Source organism: Bos indicus, chromosome 15, assembly GCF_029378745.1.
Source record: "Bos indicus isolate NIAB-ARS_2022 breed Sahiwal x Tharparkar chromosome 15, NIAB-ARS_B.indTharparkar_mat_pri_1.0, whole genome shotgun sequence".
NCBI classification, from domain to species: domain Eukaryota; kingdom Metazoa; phylum Chordata; class Mammalia; order Artiodactyla; family Bovidae; genus Bos; species Bos indicus.
The window spans coordinates 44,865,435-44,886,833 of record NC_091774.1 but is presented as its reverse complement, the minus strand read 5'-3'; the positions used below and the strand labels follow the sequence as shown (position 1 = coordinate 44,886,833).

The window sequence follows — 21,399 nt, the reverse complement described above, 5'->3', positions numbered from 1 at the left end:
GTCTGCTCTGAAGGGTTTGGGAGGGAGACTGTGACCAGCAGAGAGGGTTTCCATATCCTAATGAATCAGTGATGGCAGCTGTTAGCCTGACTGTTGCCACGGTGAGGAGAAAGACACCCAGGTGACTAGCTTTAGTACTGAGCTGGTGAGACAAAGCATTGCAACGGGCTTTCTGTGCAGCCTGGACAGGACCAGACCTCAAACTCACCCCACCCTCTGGCAGCCATGGGGACAAGGACCTCTTTGCTTTCTCTTTGGGTTTGCACCCTTTTGCCAAGATAGGGATTTTGTTCCCAGGAGGCACTCCCCGGCCCATGGGATCTCAGCATTCAAAGCAACACAGGAAACCTGGGCCCCTGAAACGGGGCCACCGAAGAGATCGGTAAGCTCTTAACACCCTCTCCTTTAGCCCATGGACCCCAACCCTGTGTCCACGGCACCCGCCATGACTTCCTCCCTTTGCAGTCCCAAGGCCCTCCCTTCCCCCACCACACGGGGTCCCATGGCTCTTCCCTCCCAAAATCTCAGGCTCTGGACAGGTCAATGGGGACCTTTGCGCCTCTGCTCACCCAAATCTCAGGGGAATCCTCCACCACGGGAGTGAGGCCCCTGCTCCTGGCTGCTCCACGCTCCTGCCCTCTGCCTCCACCCGGCCCCTGTGCTCCATTCCCCTGGCTTTGGTCATTATCGCCCTCCTTGTGAGCTGCCTGCCTGCTGTCCCGGGCCCCACAGAGCCAGCACCTGCCGGAAGTCCCTCCAGCTGATCCCACTTAACTCCCACCGGAAGCAGCTGGGACTGACGCCCTGGAGGAGGCCTTGATGAGCACACGGTCTGGCCAGGCCAGGGGCAGGAATGACAAGGTGAGGTACAAGGCCGTGGAGTCACCCCTGCTTTTTGTCCTCAGGAGAACAACCAGGAGGAAGTACTGGAAGGAAGGAAGGGAGATCGCTCGGTGAGCTGGCAGGGGAGGAGGGAGCGCTGGCTGGGGAAAGGCCCCCACAGAAGCCTGTGCGGGGAGGGTGTGGGCAGGGGAGGGCACCTCTGCGGCCATGGACCCCATACGTGCTGGGCTACGTGCGTGGGAAATGAAGTCCGGAGGGAGGTGTGACCCCGAAGTGAAGTGTGCCCTCTCTGTGGCTGTTGTGGGCTTGGTTTGTTCCTCCTGGCCCTTCCTGTGGTCCTTTTGCCCAAGTTCAGCCTGGTGATGCTGCTGAGAGGGCCTAGAGTTCTGGGCTCCACTCCCCAGCCTGTCCTGGGTCACTTGGCCAGGCGTTCCCAGACCCACACTCTCCCTGCCCTAGGCTGCCATCCCCAAGGCCTGTCTTCATAGTCCAGAGATGGGTCTTTTCTAGGACTCTTGACCAGAGCCTCCTCTGTGCCTTACTGATGGCAGGGTCCCTGGGATATATTTCCTGGCCCAGAGGACAGGCAGGAAGAGCTGCCTATGAAGGAGGGAGCTTGCCTCATAGGTGAGACCAGATGTGGGATCCCCTTCCCAGGTGCGATGTGGCTGCCGAGGGTTCCCAGAACCTGCAGAACGCATCAGGTCTTCCAGGGACCAGGCCAGAGACATAGGGGGGCATTTGGGGCTCTGGTTTGTGCCCTCTGGCATGTTGGTCCTGGGTTTCTGATGAGGTCTCTGGTGAGCTGTCCTCAAAGAGGAGCTCTGTGGAGAACCATGTGTCTATGGCCCTCTGTTCTTTTCTGCACATGGCCTAAAACCAGGTTGGCTTTTTAGCCTAAAGAAAATCTCCTGAAGAGAAAGATGGGAGGCAGGGGAGGAGACATGGTGTATCCCTTGAGCCTACTTCAGAGGCTTCTGGGGAGGAGGAGGGGTGTAAGGATTGAACCCCAGGGGGCAGACTCTGCTGTATGACGCAAATGAGGCTCGAGGACTTCAGCTCATTTGTCTTCTGCAGCTGATGCAATTTGAGTGATGTGAGCTGATGAGACCCCCTCTGGCACCCACCACCCATACACTGTCAAGGACACAAGAACCTCTGAGATCACCCTTTGATTAACAGCAAAACAAAGGCCTCAGGGTAGGGTCACACTGCAAGTTGACAGCAGAGTCAGGATTTGAACCCAGGCGCCCTGCTCGTGGCTCTTTCTCTGCAGTGCAGGCCTGGGAGCCACTTCACTGTGTAGGAGTCAAGGGGCCTGTTAGGAGTGAGTGGTCCTTTGGTTATGACCTTTCCTCCTGTGCATGGAGGCCCTGAGCTTACTGTGGGCTATATGTCCACAGTGATGCCTGGCTGGCAGGGACTCCTGGCCATACCAGGTATGACTCTTTCTGGGGTTGGGTGCCTTGCTACTTTACCCAGGACCTCCTCCCACTGCCGCTACTCTGGCTCTTCTGTGTTGAAAGGCTCTGCCAGTATCCCTTTAAAGCTGTGTTATTCGAGATGGTGCCAACAAGCATGACATTTTGCTCCCAATAGCCAGTCCTGTATGGGCTCGCGGGGTGGCGAGTAGATGGACGAGGGAGCCAGGCAGCCTCAGTAGTAAGGCTGATAATTGATGATAAAGCTTGATGGTCTAGCCGTGGAAGGACATAGCCAGAATAAAGGAATCTTGTCACAGCGTTTTTATTGCAGGTTCTCCCAGTCATCCTGGGAGCTTCCAAGTCCCCGAGGACATTCCTCCATACCCTAGCCTCGGAGTTTTTTGTTTTCCTCAACTCACTGACTGTCACCTTTACTTTAGTCACCCATTACTGGGATCTTATCATCACGTGAAACTGTTCCAGCTCCAAAGTCTCAGTCTCTCTGTACCTCCTGGGCATTGTCTCCCTTGGCTGCACTATCAGTTCACAGAGACCTTCAGGCTCCTGCCTCCTAGTGTTTTTCCTGACCCTGAATCAACCCTTGTTCCTATCCAGTCTGGATGCTATGACCTTGCTTCAGCTGTTTACCAGTCACCACCTGGCCCTTAGTCTCCCACACCGCCCCTAGAACATGGTAACTGACTGCCTTCTTTAGTCCTGACTTACAAGGAAGGGGGGCGGGTGGGAATCCCTTCATGAATGAACACTAGTCCAAACTCACGGTCCATAGCCTCACCTGAGCTCCCAGCAGTCCTCCGGCCTCGGCCACTGCAATGCCCCCTCAGCTGTTTCTAAGCTCTCACATAATCCCTCTATACCACAGTTTCCCCCCTCATTCCTAGCAGGCCACACGGGCTCTCTCTTTATAAAGAAAATCTGCCAGGAAGACATTTCTTTTCTTTTTTTTAAACTTTTTATTTCATATTGGCATATAGCTGATTAACAATGTTGTGATAATTTCAGGTGAACACAAAGGGACTCAGCCATACATATACCTGGATCCATTCTGCCTGCCTCCCACCCCACCCCCAGGAAGAAATTTGTTTAACCCCGCTCTGGGCAGCATTCCTGCATCCATTCCTATCCACGCCTCTGGCCCCCATCACACTGAGAGATGGGTGTTCCTCTTCCAGTTAGCCTCTCCACAAGAGATCTGGGGACCCTCCACCTTGCCTCTCCATCCAAGTTCCCCGCTCTGTTGCTTATTCCTTCTCTCCTCTGCATCTTCATTGGCCCCACTCCTCTCCTGGCTCCTTCATTTGTAACTCAGTTAAGAAATGAAACAAGTACTTTGACTTTATAGCCTCTTCTCTCTCCTGCCCTCTCAGCCAAGCCTATTAAAATCAAAGTCAGTGTTTATTATCTCCACTTCCCCACCTGCTGCTGATTAATCTGCTACAACCTGGCTTCTGCCCCCATTTCACCACCGGAGCTTCTCATCCTGTGTCTCCAGTGGGTCTTGCTATAAATCCCCCTGAAGCCTTTCCATGCCTAGTTGACCTCTCAGCTGCATTTGATAGAACGGAACGTGCTCTGCCTTTAGAAGCTCTCTTCCTTGCATGCCATGACCACACACACTCCTTTTCTGCCTGCCATCCTGATAAATATTTCTCAGTTTTCTTCATGAGATTTCCTTCTGTTCATCCTGGAAATGCTGATGTGGTCCAGGAGTCTGTCCTGGTCTCTTTTCTCCCATAAACTTGTTCCTGGTGGTCTCATGGATTACCCTGGCTTCAGCCTCATCTCTCACTGATGACTAGAGCTGCTCTTCACACCTTTCTCCTTAATTTTACTTTTTCGTTCTATAAGTTTTTGCTTCATGTGTATTGAAGCTTTCTTTATAGGTACATAAACATTTAAGATTGCTATGTCCTCTCAAGAACTTAACCCCTTCATCAGTAAGAAATGTCCTTCTTTATCGATGGCAGTACTTGTTCTGAAGTTCCATTGGTCTGATGCTAATCTAGTCACCCCAGCTTTCTGTTGACTAGTGTTTGCATGGTGTATCATTTTCCATCCTTTTACTTTTAACCCTCTGACTTTAAAGCGGGTTTTTTTTTTAGGAATTACATCATTGTGTCATTTTTGTCCAGTCTGATAAATCTGACTTTTTAATTGGAATATTTAGAACATTTACATTCACTGTTACCATAATATGGTTGAATTTAAATCCACCGTCTTGCTCTCAGTGTTCTATTTGTCACACTTGTTCTTTTTTCTTCTCCTACTTTCTTTGAGATTGGATGTCTCTCATGATTCAATTTTATCTCTATTCTTAGCTTATTAGTTGTAACACATTTTTGTTCGTTTTTCTTAGTGGTTGCTCTGTTGTTGTCCAGTCACTCAGTCGTGTCTGACTCTTTGCAACCCCATGGACTGCAGCACGCCAGACCTCCCTGTCCTCTGTCTCCCGGAGTTTCTCACACTTGTGTTCATTGAGTCAGTGATGCTATCCAACCATCTCATCCTCTGTCTCCCCCTTCTCCTCCTGACTTCAGTCTTTCCCAGCATCAGGGGCTTTTCCAGTGAGTTGGCTCTTTGCGTCAGGTGGCCAAAGTATTGGAGTTTCAACTTCAGCACCAATGAATTCCAATGAGTATTCAGGGTGGATCTCCTTTAGGATTGACTGGTTTGATCTCTTGCTATCCAAGAGACTCTCAGGAGTCTTCTCCAGCACCACAATTTGAAAGCATCAGTTCTTCAGTGCTCAGCCTTCCTTTATGGTCCAACTCTCACATCCCTAAGTGGCTACTGGAAAAAGCTTAACTTTGATTAAACTGACCTTTGTCGGCAAAGTGATATCTCGCTTTTTAATATCCTGTCTAGGTTTGTCGTAGCTTTCCTTCAAAGGAGAAAGCTTTCTCTAGAGTTTACAATATACACCTTATACTTGTCATAAGTGAAGTGAAGTCGCTCAGTCGTGTCCGACTCTTTGTGACCCCATGGACTGTAGCCTACCAGGCTCCTCCGTCCATGGGGTTTTCTAGGCAAGGGTACTGGAGTGGGGTGCCATTGCCTTCTTTTGTCATAGTCTACCTTAAAATGTTACAGTACTTCATGAATATCATAAGAAACTTGCTACAGTATACTTTAGGTCCCCTTTCTTGTCTTTTGGGCTGCTGTTGTCATGCATTTTGCTTTTACTTATAAACCCAACTATCAGTTTATTATATTTGCTTTAAACAGTGAATTATCTTTAAAAAACAACTTCTGGGGGATATAACTTACATACCGTATAATTCACCTGTTTATAGTGTACAATTCAATGTGTTTTAAGTTGTGCAACCAACACTACAATCAATTTTAGAACATTTCCGTTTACCCCATCTCCCCAGAAAACTCATGCCCGTTAGTAGTCGTTCCTCTTCCCTCTAGCCACACACAACTAGCCTTTCCCCTAGCCTTGCACAACTGCTGATTTACCTTCTGTCTTTGTAGATTTGCCTATTGGGGATATTTCATATAAATGGAATCATAAGTGGCCTTTTGTGACTGGCTTCTTTCAAACATATCACAGTGTGTTCAAGGTTCATCCGTGTCGTATCATGTCTCAATACTGCATTTCTTTTCATTGCCAAATGCTATTCTGTTATCTGGATTTACTACATTTGTTTATCCATTCATTGGTTGATGGACATTCACATTTTTCCACTTTTTAGCTATTATGAATGATGCTGCTGTGAATATTTGCAGACATGCTTCATTTCTCTTGGGTGCATGCCTAGAAGTAGAACTTCTGGAAGACTATATGTTCCACCTTTTGAGCAACTGCCAGGCTATTTTCCAAAGTGGCTGGACCAATTCACATTCCCACCAGCGGTGTATGTATAAGAGATATAGTTTCTCCACTTTCTTGCCAATACATGTTTTAGCTGTGGTATTGACTAAATAATCATCCTAGTGAGTCTAAAGTGGTATCTCATTGTGGTTTTGACTTATCTCTCCCTAATGACTAATAATGAGTGATAATGTGCCCATAGGCCATTTGTGTGTCTTCCTTGGAAAAATGCCTATTAAAATCCTTTGCTCATTTCTAAATGGACTATTTGTCTTGTTACTGAGTTGTAAACCTTTTTGCATTTTAGATGAAAATCCTTAATCAGATAATGATTTGCAAATATTTTATGTCATTCTTCGGGTTGCTTTTCACTTTATTAATGGTGCCTTTACAACACAAAAGTTTTGAATTTTGATGAAGTCTAATTTATCTGTTGTTTTGTTGTTGTTGCTTGTGCTTTTGGCGTCGTATCTAATTGCTTAATATAAGGTCACAAAGATTTATGTTTTCCTCTGAGAATTTTATAGTTTTAGCTCTTACACTAAGGTCTTTCATTAATTTTGAGTTAGTTTTTGTATATAGTGTGCGGTAGAGGGGTCCCAGGTTTTTCTCATTTTGGATATTTAGTTTTTCCCAGTATCATGTGCTGAAAAACACTAATTTTTCTGCTATTGAGCAGTCTTGGCATCCTTGCCAAAAATCAACTGACTGTAAATGTGAGTTTATTTCTGGACTCTCAGTTCTACTGTGTTGATTTATGAGTCTGACCTTATACAGTCTCGATTACTGTGGTTTCATAGTAAGTTTTGAAATTAGGAAGTATGAGCTCTCCAAATTTGTCTTTTTTCAAAATTGTTTTGGCTCTGTGCTGGGTCCCTTGAATTTCTGTATGAACTTTAGGACCAACTTGTTAATTTCTGAAAAGAAACCAGCTGGTATTTTGATTGGGGATTGTGTTGAATTTGTAGGTCAATTTGAGGAGTATTGCTATCTTAACAACACTGAATCTTCTGATCCATAAACACAGGATATCTTTAATTTATTTAGGTCTTCTTTAATCTCTTTGAAAGAAGTTTGTGGTTTTCAATGAACAATCTATACTTGTTTTTAAAAAATTCATTCTTAACTATTTTTGATGCTTTTGTAAATTGAGTAATTCTTAATTTCATTTTTTGGATTGTTCACTGTAAGTGTATAGAAGTGTTACAAATTTTGTATATTGGTCTTATATCCTGCAAATTTGCTGAACTTGTTTATTAGTTCTAATGGTTTTTAGTAGATCCCTTAGATTTTCTTTATATAAAGTCATGTCATCTATCAATAGAGATAATTTTACTTCTTCCTTTCTAATCTGGAGCCTTTATTTCATTTTCTTGCCTATTCATCTTGGCTAGAACCTCCAGTACAGTGTTGAATAGATTTGTTTTGATCCTATTGGGAATGCATTCAGCCTTTTACTTTTATGTATGATGTTAGTTTTGGTTTTCATAAGATGCTCCTTGTCAGATTGAGGAAATCCTCTGCCGTTTTTTTCTTTGTTCCTGTTTGCAGTATCTGCCCCCCCCCCCCTCCCCCACATCCATTTTTCTGGCTGCTTATAGGATTTTCTCTTTATCCTTGGCTTTCAATAGTTTGATTATGAAGTATCTTGGTATAGTCTTTTTCATGTTCTGCTTGAGGTCTTACTACCATGCTGTGTAGCTCTGCTAAGAACGTCCCATTCTCTCATCCATTTAAAAAATGGTTTATATACTTTACTGCTGTTCGATTACAAGCTCCATGAAGGCAGGAGCTATGTCTGTTTTTTTTTCACTGTCTGTCCTCAGCCTATAGTGCATGTACACAGTAAGCACTCAATAAACGTTGACTGGACAATAATAACCAAAATTTCCTGAGAACTTACACAGTGCTAAGCCATTTACATATATTAACTCATAAAAAGTTGCAACTACCCTATGAGGTAGGTACTGTTGTCATTCACAATAAGAGGTGAAGACACTGGGACACAGTGGTTAAGTAAATTGGTCTAGGTCACATTGTCATATAAGTAGTGAGGCAAGCTTTCAAAGGGGTGTGCCCTTAATCACTGAATGAATGAATGAATATTTTGATATATAGTGTCTACAAAAGGGGACCACAATAGGGAAAGGTGTAGTTCCTAAAACAATCATCAGAACCTCAGACTTCCCATAATTTTGAGTATCCATACACAATGTTAAATAATGTCGCTCTATATTATATATGTATAACATTAAATATTCAATTAAATGTAATAATTCTGTAAGTATTAAGTGTTAAGTAATGCTCACATATAGTATATATCATCACTATTAACATCATGATCTTACTGCCTGACAGGGTTTGTGTTAAGTGTTTTATATAAATTGCTTTATTTAATATTCACAATTCAGTGAAATTGGTGTTAGAATCCCTGTGGTATATCTAAGGCTCAGAAAGGTCAAGCCCAAGGTCACAGAGCTTATCACAAAGCCAGATTTGAGCCCCTGGCTATTTGACGCCGTATCTGTGCTCTTAAGGCCTTTGCTGTACTCCCCTCTCCAGCCTGGCTGAAGCAGGGGCTGTCTTGGGCTTGCCAAGCTCTCGCTGTTCCAGGAAACTCCCAAATCCCAGGGCTTGGTCCCCACTTCACAGCACTATCCAAGGGGAATACCTGTGCCCCAGGCAGTTCATCCCAGCCCCTGTCCAGTAGGGAGAGATGACACTTCGTCAGTTCAGACACTGTGGTGGGTCGTCCTAGTCCCTTAGAACCTGAGGGGTGCCATATTGGAACCCATCCTAGACCAACTAAATCAGAACCTCAGGGAGGAGGTACAGGAATCTGAATTTTTAAACAGCTCCCCAGGTGACTTTGATGTCTAGACTGATTTGGGAACCACTAGCCCAGGCTCAGGAAAGAGGAAATAGATACTCCTTAGGAAAAGAAGTGGGGGTTCTTTCCCAGACCAACTTTACACTACCTTTTAGAAATAGTGGCCTCATGTGGTGTGAACATATATTGGAAAATAATATTAGAAAACCTTGTAGTAAATTTGGAATACATAAAACAATATAAAGAAGAAACATAAGATTACCTATAATCCTAACACCTAGAGGCAAGTCCTGTTAACATTTTGATTTATTTCTCTTTTTAAACTTTTTTTTAAAGTGTATATTCGTACACATAAAAATGCACAACTATTAGGGACACAGCTTATAATGAATTTTCACAGCTGAACACAGTTATGTTAACAAAACCCAGACCAAGGAACAAAACATCAAGAGCACTCAAGAAACTCCCTTTGAACTCCTTTCTGGTAACTTCTCCCTCCAAAGTAATTAACAGTGAAAGTCACTCAGTCGTGTCTGACTCTGCGATCCCATGGACTATACAGTTCATGGAATTCTCCAGGCCAGAATACTAGAGTGGGTAGCCTTTCCCTTCTCCAGGGGATCTTCCCAACCCAGGGATCGAACCTAGGTCTCCTGCATTGCAGGTGGGTTCTTTACCAGTTGAACCACCAGGGAAGCTCAAAGCAGTTAAACCGAGTTCTAACATTACTAGTTAATTTTGCCTATTGTTGTTCAGTCATCAAGTTGTGTCTGACTCCTTGCGACCCCATGGACTGTAGCACACCAGGCCTCCTTGTCCCTCATCCGCAGTTTGCTCAAACTCATGTCCATTGGATCAGTAATGCAATCCAATAATCTCATCCTCTGTTGCTCTCTTCTCCTTCTGCCTTCAATTTTTCCCAGCATCTGTATTCTTGCCGTGAGAACCCCATTAATTGTATAATTTTGCCTATGATTGATATTTAAATAAATGGATAATTTCTTATCTCCTCTTTGAGTCTGGCTTATTTTGCTGATGTTATATTTGTGAGCTTCTTCTGTGTTAAGAATGTATTTTGTTGCTAAGTCACTTCAGTCGTGTCCGACTCTTCGACCCTATAGATGGCAGCCCACCAGGCTCCCCCGTCCCTGGGATTCTCCAGGCAAGAACACTGGAGTGGGTTGCCATTTCCTTCTCCAGTGCATGAAAGTGAAAAGTGAAAGGGAAATCGCTCAGTTGTGTCCGACTCTTCGTGACCCCATGGACTGTAGCCCACCAGGCTCCTCCGTCCGTGGGATTTTCCAGGCAAGAGTACTGGAGTGGGGTGCCATCGCCTTCTCTAGTAGTTCATTTATTGCTTCTGTATAGTATTTGTGTGACTGTAGCACGGTTTATATGTCCATTTTAATGTTGATGGCATTTAGGGAGTTGAAAGCGTTTGGCAACTGTGACTAGGGCTGTTATGAACTTCTTGTACCTTTCTCTTGCCGCACATGTGTTTGCACGTCTGTGAAGTATGTACCTAGGCGTGGAATTGCTGAGTTTTACATTCAGCTCTAGCAGATACTGCCCAAGTTTTCCAAAATGGCGCTACAAATGCACCTTTGCCAGCAGTATATGAGTTCTGCTTGTGCCACATCCTCACCAAATCTGTCTTTTATTTTAGCCATCCCGGTGAGTGCATAGTGTGTGACATTGGGGTTTTCCTTTGCATTTCCTTGGTAAATACTGAAGTTGAGCATCTTTTCCTTCATGGTTTTTGGTTTTGGGGGCTGCAATATGCAGCTTATGGGATCTTAATTCCCTGACCAGGGGTTGAATCTGGGCCCATAGCAATGAAAGCACTGTGTCCTAACCACTGGACCATCAGGGAATCCCCACCCTTCATGTATTTCTTTTTAATCTTTTACTCTGTGTTCACCTCTGGCAACCCTTAGTTCATTTAAAAAGAAAAACAGAAAAAGATAGACACCCCAAACCATAAAACAAAAGAAAAATCTGATAAAGTTAAATAAAAACCAGAGTAAAGTACTATGTTGTTTTCCCCTTCAGTGAAGTCTGTCAATTAAAAATAAACACTGTCTGACTTTCAGACCTTAAAGGAAATATATGCTTTGCTGTTGTTACATCTCTTAGCTCTTTCTTCCTGTGCTTCTCTCAACCACTTAATTTTCACTTGCTTTACTGGCAGCATTTGTATCTTTGGGAGTGGGGGATGCAATTTTATAAACTTTGCACTAATATTCTTCAAAGAAAAGCTATTGTGACAAAGGAGAAACTTAAATTCAGGCTGAGAGAGGGAAGCCTTGCGTAGCCAATGCCCAGAACAAGTTACTGTCATTCCCCTGGGAACAGTAGAAGCTTTGCAGAGTGAAGTAGAAGTCAAACTGTGGACACAGCAGAGCAAATTCTAGAAATAAGGTTGTTTTGTGTTGCTATGCAGAAATTGTTTGTTAATTGAAAAATGGATTTAAGTTTTCTTTAGATGCTTTAGGGGGAAAAATCTTCCTGGGCATTATCTGAAAAAATATACAGATTGAATTTATCCACAAGACAATTATATATGTTCGTGTGTGCAGATATCCTTTTCACAAAGTTGTGTAGACTAACATCTAAAGTTTTCTTGTAGCATGTCTTCCCATATCATTTAACACTTAAAACTTTTAGTGTCTCTAGAATAGCTTTTTTAATAGACTTACTGAAACTTATTTAATCACTCTCCTGTTTTGGTTATTTCAATAGTTTCTAAATTCTCAATGATGAACGTCCTTATTGTAAATTTCCATGCTCACTTAGATTACTTTCTTAGAATAGCTTCAGAGAAGCGAAATTAATGGCTCAGAGTGAATGTCTTTAACGGTCTCTGATACATCAGTGTGAGACATTTCTTATGGAAAGAGCATCATTCAGAAATATATGACAGTAGATGACCCGCCACCCCCTTGGATGTCCACCAGCTTTGCACTCGCTTCAGTCACAGTGTCTCTTGCCATATGAGAAGACTGCTGTTTCAAACCTTGTAAAATCTGTTTGGCTTCTGGATTTAGGAACTTGCTTAGAGCAGCTCCTCTACTCTCTACACATGATTAGAACACTATTGTCTAATATTTTTTCCTTGTAGAAATGTTTTCCTTTTTACATAAACCTTAGTCCATCTGTTATTTTTTTTTATGTCTGATATGAAGTAGGGATACACTATTTTCCCCCAGATAGCAAATTGATCTCTAAACCATTTGGCAAATAGTACAACATTTATTCAGTCTTTTGAAAGGCCATCTTTATCATAAACCAATTTCCTCTATGGACGTGGGTCTCTTTCCACACTGCATCAGTCTGTTTGGTCATTCTCTAGCCAGTACCATTATTTTGGTTATTTCAGAGTTTTAATACAGTTTGAGAACTGGTATGACAAGTCCCTTCTTATTATTGTTCTTTTATAAATTTTTCTTGGATATCTTGGGGATATTGGCTTATTTTTTCCAGTTGACTTTTGGGATATATTTGTTCAATTAAAAAAATTCGACTGCATTTGTGATTAGAATGGCATCAAACCTATATATTCATTTGTAGACATGAATACCAAAATTATAATACCAGACAGGAACAGAGGATTCATCTCCTTAAATCAGGAGTGTTTGTATAGGTAAGATTTCTTGTGTTTTTTTAGAATTTTAGTATGTTTTCATGTATATGTGAGACATTTCTTATGAAGTTTTCATGGATATGTGAATAGGCTAGAATATCTTGTTTTATATTTATAACTAGATGTTTCTGATATGTAAGATAATTATGTAAGTCAGTGTGTCAGAACTGGAGTAGGTGTGTCAGAACTGAAGGATCAGGGTGTAGCCTCATCCTCACTGAGCCCAGGGGACCCTGAGGCCTGAGGGGTAGGGTCTTGCCTCTGGTCATAAGGTGAATCTGGAGCCCAGGAGTAGATTCCCAGTCTGTGTCCCCTAGAAACCTCCTAAGTTAGATGGAGAGAAGGGCTCATTGTAACTCAGTAATCAGGGAGCCAACTACTGTTGCCATGGAAACCTAGAGGCTTCATCTTCTGGGACGACCAGGATGTAGAGTCTAGAGAGAACAGACTGCATTAGGATGGGACCAGTCTAGGGTGTGTGTGTGCGTGTGTGTGTGTGTGTGTGTGTGTGTGTGTGTGTGTGTATGTATGTATGAGAGAGAGGGGTGGGGAGAGAGAAAGGGAGGGAAACACTTTTTAAAGAGAGACGTACCCACTTCATCATTGTCTACTAAGGTCTGGTGCCGTACTCTAGGTTGACACTGGGTGGTGCTGTAAGAAGGGGTGTCCAAAGCTGCTCTTAGAGTGAGCTGGAAGCACTCTAGGCAGAAGTGCTAGCATCTACCCATCATAGGACCTGGAGTCCAGCTGGCATCTGCTGGACACTGGTTCTTCCTCCCTCAAGGCCCAAAGGGAGGCCCCCACCCAGGCCACACAGACCCTGGGATGACGACAGAAGAGACTGACCTCTCACCCCAAGACTCATCTCCATTGATAATGGGCCAGGTGGCAAGGACAGTGCTGGAGTTCACAGGGTATGGTCAGGAGAAGTGGACAGGGCCTGACCTTCAGATGGAGCTCAGGGTTGGGACAGCCAAGGCCAGCATGTGATTCTTTCACAGCCTCAGTCTGGCAAGACTCAGGAAGGGGAGGCCCGTGAGTCCTGTGAGCATCTGTGGAGTTTGTAGCTGGGAGTCCTTCCCTGCTCGCCTTGCCGCCTGCTCCTGCCCACCTGGGTCCTGAGCCTCCTGCCTTCTGATCCCTCCCCGCCAGCCCAGGAGAGCCTGAGCCCAGAACTAACTGCCCCTGAGCAAGGGCCACAGGCCCCAGGGAGGCTTTCCCCAGGCAGGCACGGGATGAGTTTCTGGAAGCAGGTGGGGTGTCTTCATTTGGGAGGTGAGGTGCTGGGGAGAGAGGAAGGAGGTGGGCTGCTACAGCCACCCGTGGTGCCCGAGGCTGGGTCTAAAGGACCCAGAAGTGTTGAGCGAGCAGCGCTTGTCCATCCCTTCCCTGTCCCACCTCGTCCCTGTGCCCCAAGGAGGCCTGACCTCCAGGAATGGAGCTGTGATCCCAGGGAGGCTCCCTCCAGCTTTCCCACCCCTTGATGTCAGGGTCACCCTCATGATTGACCCAGGAGGTGGGCTTAGAGTTCTGGCAGGGGTTGGGGGGAGTCTCCTGCCTTGAAATGTGGGGGTGATATGAGGATGCCTGAAGTATGAGCTCTGTGTGTGGGGTGGCCGGTGTAAGTGCCTGTGCTAAGTGATCATGAAAAGAGATGAGGCAGGTGATGGTGTACATGTGTGCATGGTGTGTGTGTGTGTGTGTGCGGTGGGGAAGGAAGTGTGTGTGGTGTGTCTGGAACGGTGGAGGTATGTGATGAGCTAGTATGGTATCCATTGATGTGTGAAATGCCTTGAGTGGGAAGCTGACAGGTCTTTGTTGGAGGGTATGCGCGTATGAAGTACGTGAAGGAATTTCAAGTACATATGCGTGTGTGGGTATTGTGTGTGACAGTTGGGTGTATGGATAGTGTGAAATAGAGCTGGAGGCAAAGTATGTTTGTGGAGTGTCCGAGGTGGCGTGTGGGAGGCAGCTGTACACGTGTGAGCCTGACTGTGCCAGAAGAGCTGGCATGTTAGTATATGTGGCTTGGGAGGGGGAGGGCCACATGTGGATCCAGATTGCATGCATGCATGGTGTGTCCATTAGTGTGTGTCGGAGAAGTAACGAAAATGAACTAGCATGTGAGAATGCGGAGAGTGCGTGAAGAAGGGACAGGCATTGGTGGCCATGGTCTTCCTTCTCCAAGTTGGGGAACCTGAAGCTCAGTAGGGAAATAAGCATGGCCCTATGCCTAGCAGCTCACAACCCAGACTTTTGAGGGTTGAGAGGAGACTGGCCCCTCTGGTGGCCTGGTGCTGGTGGGTTATGGCCGGTCATGTTCAGTCCCTTAGGGTTATTGTCCTGGAGCTGGCTCCCACACTCCATGAGGATCAATTGTGCAATAAAGAAAAAGTTTTGTAAGCCAGCTGCTAAATATAGCTGTTGTTGCTAAGTCCCTTCAGTCGTGTCCGACTCTGTGTGACCCCATAGACGGCAGCCCACCAGGCCCCCCCATCCCTGGGATTCTCCAGGCAAGAACACTGGAGTGGGTTGCCATTTCCTTCTCCAATGCATGAAAGTGAAAAGTGAAAGGGAAGTCGCTCAGTCGTGTCCGACTCTTAGCGACCCCATGGACTGCAGCCCACCAGGCTCCTCTGTCCGTGGGATTTTCCAGGCAAGAGTACTGGAGTGGGGTGCCATTGCCTTTTCCGAATATAGCTGTTATTGAAACTTAAATAATATAAATGTAAAGTTAAATTATGTTTTTTAAAAAAAGGTGATAAATACTCAAAACTCCCCACTTTGTAAGTTTTTTTCCAACGCTGGACTGCATCTTCAGTCCAGCCACTCTTACGGCTGGTCTTGTTGTGAGGCACTGCCTTGCATCTGTTCCTCACTCCACATTCAATCATGTCTCAATGCAAGGATTCCTTCCCCAGAAGTCAACAGATGCTACAAGTTAAGACTTGATTTTTGCTTTTGTTGATGGTCTAGACTTCAGAAAGGGACGGAAAACAGTTTTATGAATGCAGATCAGATTTTCAAGTTTGAAATGTCTGTGGCTGCTTCATTGTCAACAGCACTAACTATTGAACAATTTTTTTTTTTTTAAGAATTCAAAAGCTGTTTACCAATTCAGCAAAGAAGCCACTCAAATCACTGGTGAATGGCTGACGTTTTGACACGTCTTTGTTGTTTCACTTTCATCTTACTTTTTAAACAAAATCATCAACCAACATGTGCATCAGAACTATACCATCTGCCACTGTAATCATAGGTTGGCTCCAGCTAAAGGGGAAAGCAGAAATCAACGAATGCGAACACAGGTATACCTGTGGCGGATTCATTTTGATATTTGGCAAAACTAATACAATATTGTAAAGTTTAAAAATAAAATTAAAAAAAAAAGAAATCAATGAATGCATTAATTGGGGGACAATCAACTGGCTATATGGAATTTTTATTTGTAAATTATGTGCTGTACATCCTTTATATCAGCAAAATTTATGATAAACTTATGTATGTAGGCATGCAGACATTTTCTGGAGACCCGGGTGTTAAGCATCACTGGAGCTCTCAGTAGGTCCTACCCCCTCCACACACGTCTCCCTTATGGCACACGGGATGAGGGGAAGAGTGCAGGTGCAACCTCAGAGACACTGGGAGCTGCTTCTCAGATTTCCAGACAAGCTGGAGCAGCTCACCAGCTCAGCTGTGACCTCCTCCTGCTCCTGGGCTTTGGGGCTCACCTGGTAGCCCCATTTATTCAGCAATAGCTACCCAAGCCCCTTCTCTGCCAGGTGCTGGGCATTCCCAAGGAAGAGGAGGACATGGTCCCTGCCTACATGGAACTTACAGCCCAGAGGAGGAGACACCCAGTCCCAGCTAGCCACCCCCTTGAGAGCATAGGGCAGAAAGGAGACCCCTCACCCAGCTGGAGAAGGAGGGAAGCCGGGACAAGAGCAGCTGGCCTGATACAGACGCTTCTCAGTACTGGGTGCACAGTACCCATGGGCTCTCTGTTAAACAGGCAGAGACTCTTTCAGTAGGTCTGGGCAATCTGGTGCCCAGGAGTCTGCAGTGTGCTTGGGTGTGGCATGACCCTCAGGCTACACTTGGAGAAGTCTTGATCTGGGGAGAGAAGAGGGTGCATGCAGAGGCAGAGGGATGAGAAAGATGAAGTCATGCTGGGAAATCTGGAATGAGACTTGATGGGGGCAGAGGAGGGGAGAGGGGGCTGGAGCAAAGTGGAGGTGGGCCAGCCTGGAGGGGAGGGCGGGGAGAAGCAGGAGGCAGAGGGAGCCGCTCACATAGCCTCACAAGGGGTTTGGATTCTGTCCTTCGGAATGAGGGGCTGTTGAAAGATCCTGGTTAGCAGAGAGGCGACTTGCTCAGGTTGACTTTGGAAAAGTATGGTGCCCTTAGAGCTGGCAGGACTGGAGGTCCTGGATTCTGGAAGGAGGCTGGAGTCACGTGAGGCCTAAACCCAGAAAGAGGCATGGGGGACAGAGGAGAGGGACCTATAGGAGGGCCTTGAAGGTTGAACTCACAGGGCTAGGTGAAAGACAGATGAGTTAGGGTGGCATCTATGTGTTTGGGGGTGAATGGGTAGATGGCAGGGCCATTCATGGTGCCAGAAAACACAGGAGGAGGAGCAGGTCTGGAGTGAGATGAATTCAGTTTTGAACCTGGAGAGCTGGGGTGCTTCTGGAGGGACCCCAAGACACTTGGAGCTCAGGGGAACCTGCAGGATATAGATTTGGAGCCCCAGAAGGTAGATGGGGGCCTGGGGTGGGATTGGAGAGGTTCCCTGGGAGAACACACAATGAGAAGAGCCTCAGAACAGGTCCAGAACAGAACAAATCCAGTCCTGAAGGGCCAGGAGCTCAGGTGCCTGACTTGGCCTTATTTCTGGAAGAGGTGGCCCAGACTCCGGTCCCTCCATTCAAGAGAGCCAGAGAGGGGGCTGGAGGAGGCTAGAGTAGTTCAGAACCATGGGCGGGCAGCTGCCTTCCACAAGAGCAGGAGGTCACAGCACTTAGGAGTCTCAGGGTCTCAGTTCTAGCTCCAGTCCTGGTTCTGCTGCCAACTTGCTGTATGACCTTTGACAAATCACTACCCACTCTGGGCCTCAGCTTCTTTATTTGAAAGTGGGAAGGTTGGACCAGACCAGTGGTTTTCACATGACATTTGAAGCCCCAGAGTCACCCAGAACTAACTCTAGGGCATCCTTGGAGTGGGAGGGAGAGGCTGAGGGTGAGGCACTCCAGCCCCTGGCCTCCCCCCGCTTCGTCCAGAGCCACCAGAGCTTTTATAGTCTCTGCGTTGGTTTCCACCTGGAACCACTGGGTCAGAGAATCCCAAGTCTGTGAAGCCTTATCCACACAGACACTGTGGAGACTGAAGGGTAATAAAACACGATGAGGAAACGAAATAGCCTCACTCAGATACTGTGTGAGCCTTGATGCCTGTTGTCCCATGTAGCGCAATTGTGGTCATGCCCATGCTTACCCAAGACTCTGCGTGGCTGTGGGCAATTTCAGCAGCTCAGCTTGCTCCCTCCTCCTGGCTGGTGGGTCACCAGCCTCAACCATCAGTGCCCCACCTCCATAGGGGTCTGTGTGACACCAGCCCTTCCCCACAGTTTCTGCGGACAACACAGTGTGAGGTTGGTTGTGAAGCGCCAAAGGGATTCTCTGAACAGGATGGAGAACACTTGGGTTCTTCCTAAAGTCTGGTCTCCATGATGATGCCCACTGAGTGCTGGAGACCTCCACTGGTTAAGACTTCCCCACCTCACCCAGCTGTCCCCCAATGCCCCTCAAAGCTAGGCACTGTCAGCAAACTGGAGGGAGGCTGGGCCTAGACCTGTGTGCAGGAGGGAGATGAGTGGAGACAGGAGCAGAAATGGCCTTAACAGTGCCCCCTAGGGAAAACCCAGACCCTTCAAACCTGTTTGCGCTCACAACCCAAGAAGCCCATGCCTGGCTTCCCTCTCTCCAGGCAGGGCCCCTGAGCTGTGGAAGGCCCCTGCCCACACCCTGGCTCTGGGATCCTGCCATGAGGTGGTCATCTGGGAGGGGCCAGCATTCATGCCTGTTTGCCCCTTGTTTCTTCAGCCCAAGTTCATGGCCCAGCATGTACCGCCCTCCCATTGCTGGGAAGGTGGTACTGCCCCTGCCCCTACCTCCTAAGGCATCCAGATGGCCCAGACCAGGCCACATTGGACCCCAGGATCCCAGGCTTGAAGGCTGTGCCTTTGGGGAGTTCCAGGGTCCCCAGGTCTCTTGCTACCTTGGGAACAGTTTGGAGGGAGAGCTCAGCAGAAGTGGCCTCCTCCCTGTCACCCTCTCAGTGTCCTAGCTAGGGCTCAGAAGCTTGCTCCAGGACCCCTGGGATGAGCCCCCCACCCCTCCCTTTTCCCTCCCCTGCTTTCTCGGTTCCCAGGACCATGGAGGCCACTTCAGCAGTTGTCATTTGGCAGGGTGGTTGGATGGAGGTGGGGTGACGACTCTTGGTGTTTCTGACAACAGGCTGGGGGACTCAAGCACCAATGTGAAGCTGAAGAGAGTCGTGGAGACAGGGGGCAGTGAGACCGAGTCTGCCCAGGCCACGCCCGTGGCCGGGGTGTGGCCCTGGGCCTGGGGAGGGTCACTGTTTGAGAGGAGGACGCAGCTTTATAAAATGACTCCGTAAGTATGGACTGGGTGGGTGGGGCCGTAGGCCCCTCTGCCCCACCCTGGGATGTGGGAGTGGACCAGGAGCAGCTGCAGCTGCTATGGGGCAACCCAGATAGCTGGGGGGCTGCCAGTGTCAGGGATGTGCAATGCTGGGGCCAAGGCAGGGGGTGGGGAACTAGTCTGTGGACAGCTAAGGAGCCTAGTTCCCATTTCAGGGGCCTGTGGAGGACCTTCTGAGATGTCCTAGGCTACTGCGCTAGGGCTTTCCCTTGAGGGTCGTGTGGAGGTGGGGAGGTTATGGTCTCTGCCGTGACTGCTGACTGCAAGCTGGCCTTTGGTCCAGATAAGAGCCACGAGAACCCAGGAGCCCAGGAAGACAGGCCCGTGACTTCTTTCTTAGGCATGAGAGGCGCTAGGACAGTGATTTGCCTCATACAGGCCTGTGGAGAGTTTATACATGTTCCCAGGCCTTTTATACATGTTCCCAGGCCCCACTCCCACAGAGTATTGGTTGGGGCCCAGGAGTCTAGTTCTTGAAAGCCCCTCAGGTGATTCTGATGGAGCTCTGTGGCTGGGTGAGGACTCATACACGGGCCCAGTCCTACCATAGGCAGGCCCCTGCCCACAGTGCCACCCGTAGATACTCAGGCTTTGACTCTTGGAGACGTTCTGGTCACCCAGAATCTCACGTGAAGGGTGGAAGACCTCTTCGGGAGCCTCTTCCTGAGGCCCAGAGGAGAAAGAATGGTGCATATGGTGGGCCCGTGAGGGAGAAAGACTGAGGAAGAGAAGGATGAAGCCTGAAAGAATGGGGCTCCTGCACCTGAGTGTCCGGGGCCTCGCGCCCAGGCTTGTGGTCCTCATAGCCTGCTCAGGGCCCAGGGCACCCAGGTCCACACCAGCCCCCGCACTGCCCCCATCCCCAGCCTGACTCCCCCGCCCCATCCGGTCCCGTGAGCCTGACTCCTTCAGCAGAGAAACTGGAGAATAGAGGTTCGAGAGAGCTTGTCTTGGAAGGCGAGCATGCCCGAGGATCATTATGGAATTTTGTCAGTAGAGTTCAATTTTAGTATTTTTAATGTCTTTTGGAAAATGACCTTTAAAAGCTCTCCTGATTAACGTGAAGGTTACTGACTTCACTGAATCAAGGTGAAAGTAACACAAAGTAACTAACTGGATGTTTGCATGGTAGAGCTGGAGTCTGAGGTGCTGTGAGCTAGGTCGCCTCCCATCTGGCCTGCCCAGGGCTGCACCTTCATTTCCCTGACCCCAGGCACGTCCACACCTCCTGGCTGCGGAGCCTCTGAGCTGCTCACCCGACCCAGTTTGCTGAGTCACTTCCCAAGGGCTGAACCTTTGGGCCCTTTCCAATTTCTTGCTATTATAAATATCACTGCTATGAATATCTCTGTACAAATTACTTTCTTAGTATTTTACTGGGAAGCAATCCCTGAGCGGAATCACTGGGTCAAAGGATGTGCACAATTTTATAGTTCTTGTCACATATTACTAGATAGTTCTCTGGAAATATTGAACCCGTTTACCATGATGCCTATTATGTGTGGCCAGTCTACACAGCCCTCCAGTAGTAAGATTCATTGTTTTTATTTGTTTGGAGATGTTTTGTTTTTTATTTTTAAAATTTATTGAAGTATAGAGTTCATTTACAATGTTGTATTATTTTCTGCTGTACCACAGAGTGATTCAGTTTTATGTACAAATATATATATTCTTTGTCATATTCTTTTCCATTATGGTCTGTTGCAAGATATTGAACATAGTTCCCTGTGTATACAGTAGGCCCATGATGTTTATCCATTCTGTGTGTGATAGTTTGCATCTGCTAATCCCAGATTCCCACACCATTCCTCCCCCACCCTCCCTCCTCCACGAGTTTGTTTTATTTTGATTTGATTTTTCCTGTCTTGCCATATTGGCTAGGAGCCATGCAGTAAAGTTGTTCCCATATGTATTCCCGAAATTATCAGTGGAGCTGAGCATTCTCTGAAGGACCCTAAGAACCTGATAGGCAGGGATTATGGTGGGATCAGTCCTGAGTCAAAGAGTTAGACTAGGGCTGAGAAATGGAAAATGCTGGTTTTCTAGACTTCGTCTTTCTGCCCCTCGCGGTAGGGCACCGGGATCCCAGTTCCACCTGC

At 47.0% G+C, this 21,399-nt stretch overlaps 1 protein-coding gene and 1 non-coding gene across 2 annotated transcripts in view; one reads left to right on the top strand and one right to left on the bottom strand.

Moving 5' to 3' along the window:
- The first annotated feature begins 210 nt into the window (after window positions 1–210).
- The window catches only part of TUB (TUB bipartite transcription factor), a 66,931-nt gene continuing 45,742 nt past the window's right edge, over window positions 211–21,399 (top strand). Inside the window, 3 exon segments of the mRNA XM_070803717.1 lie at window positions 211–267; window positions 270–382; window positions 906–953. Coding sequence (XP_070659818.1) covers window positions 226–267; window positions 270–382; window positions 906–953 — 203 coding nt within the window. The 5' untranslated portion in view covers window positions 211–225.
- On the bottom strand, window positions 10,736–10,808 carry TRNAE-UUC (transfer RNA glutamic acid (anticodon UUC)). The gene has a single exon. It is a non-coding gene; the product is annotated as a tRNA-Glu (tRNA).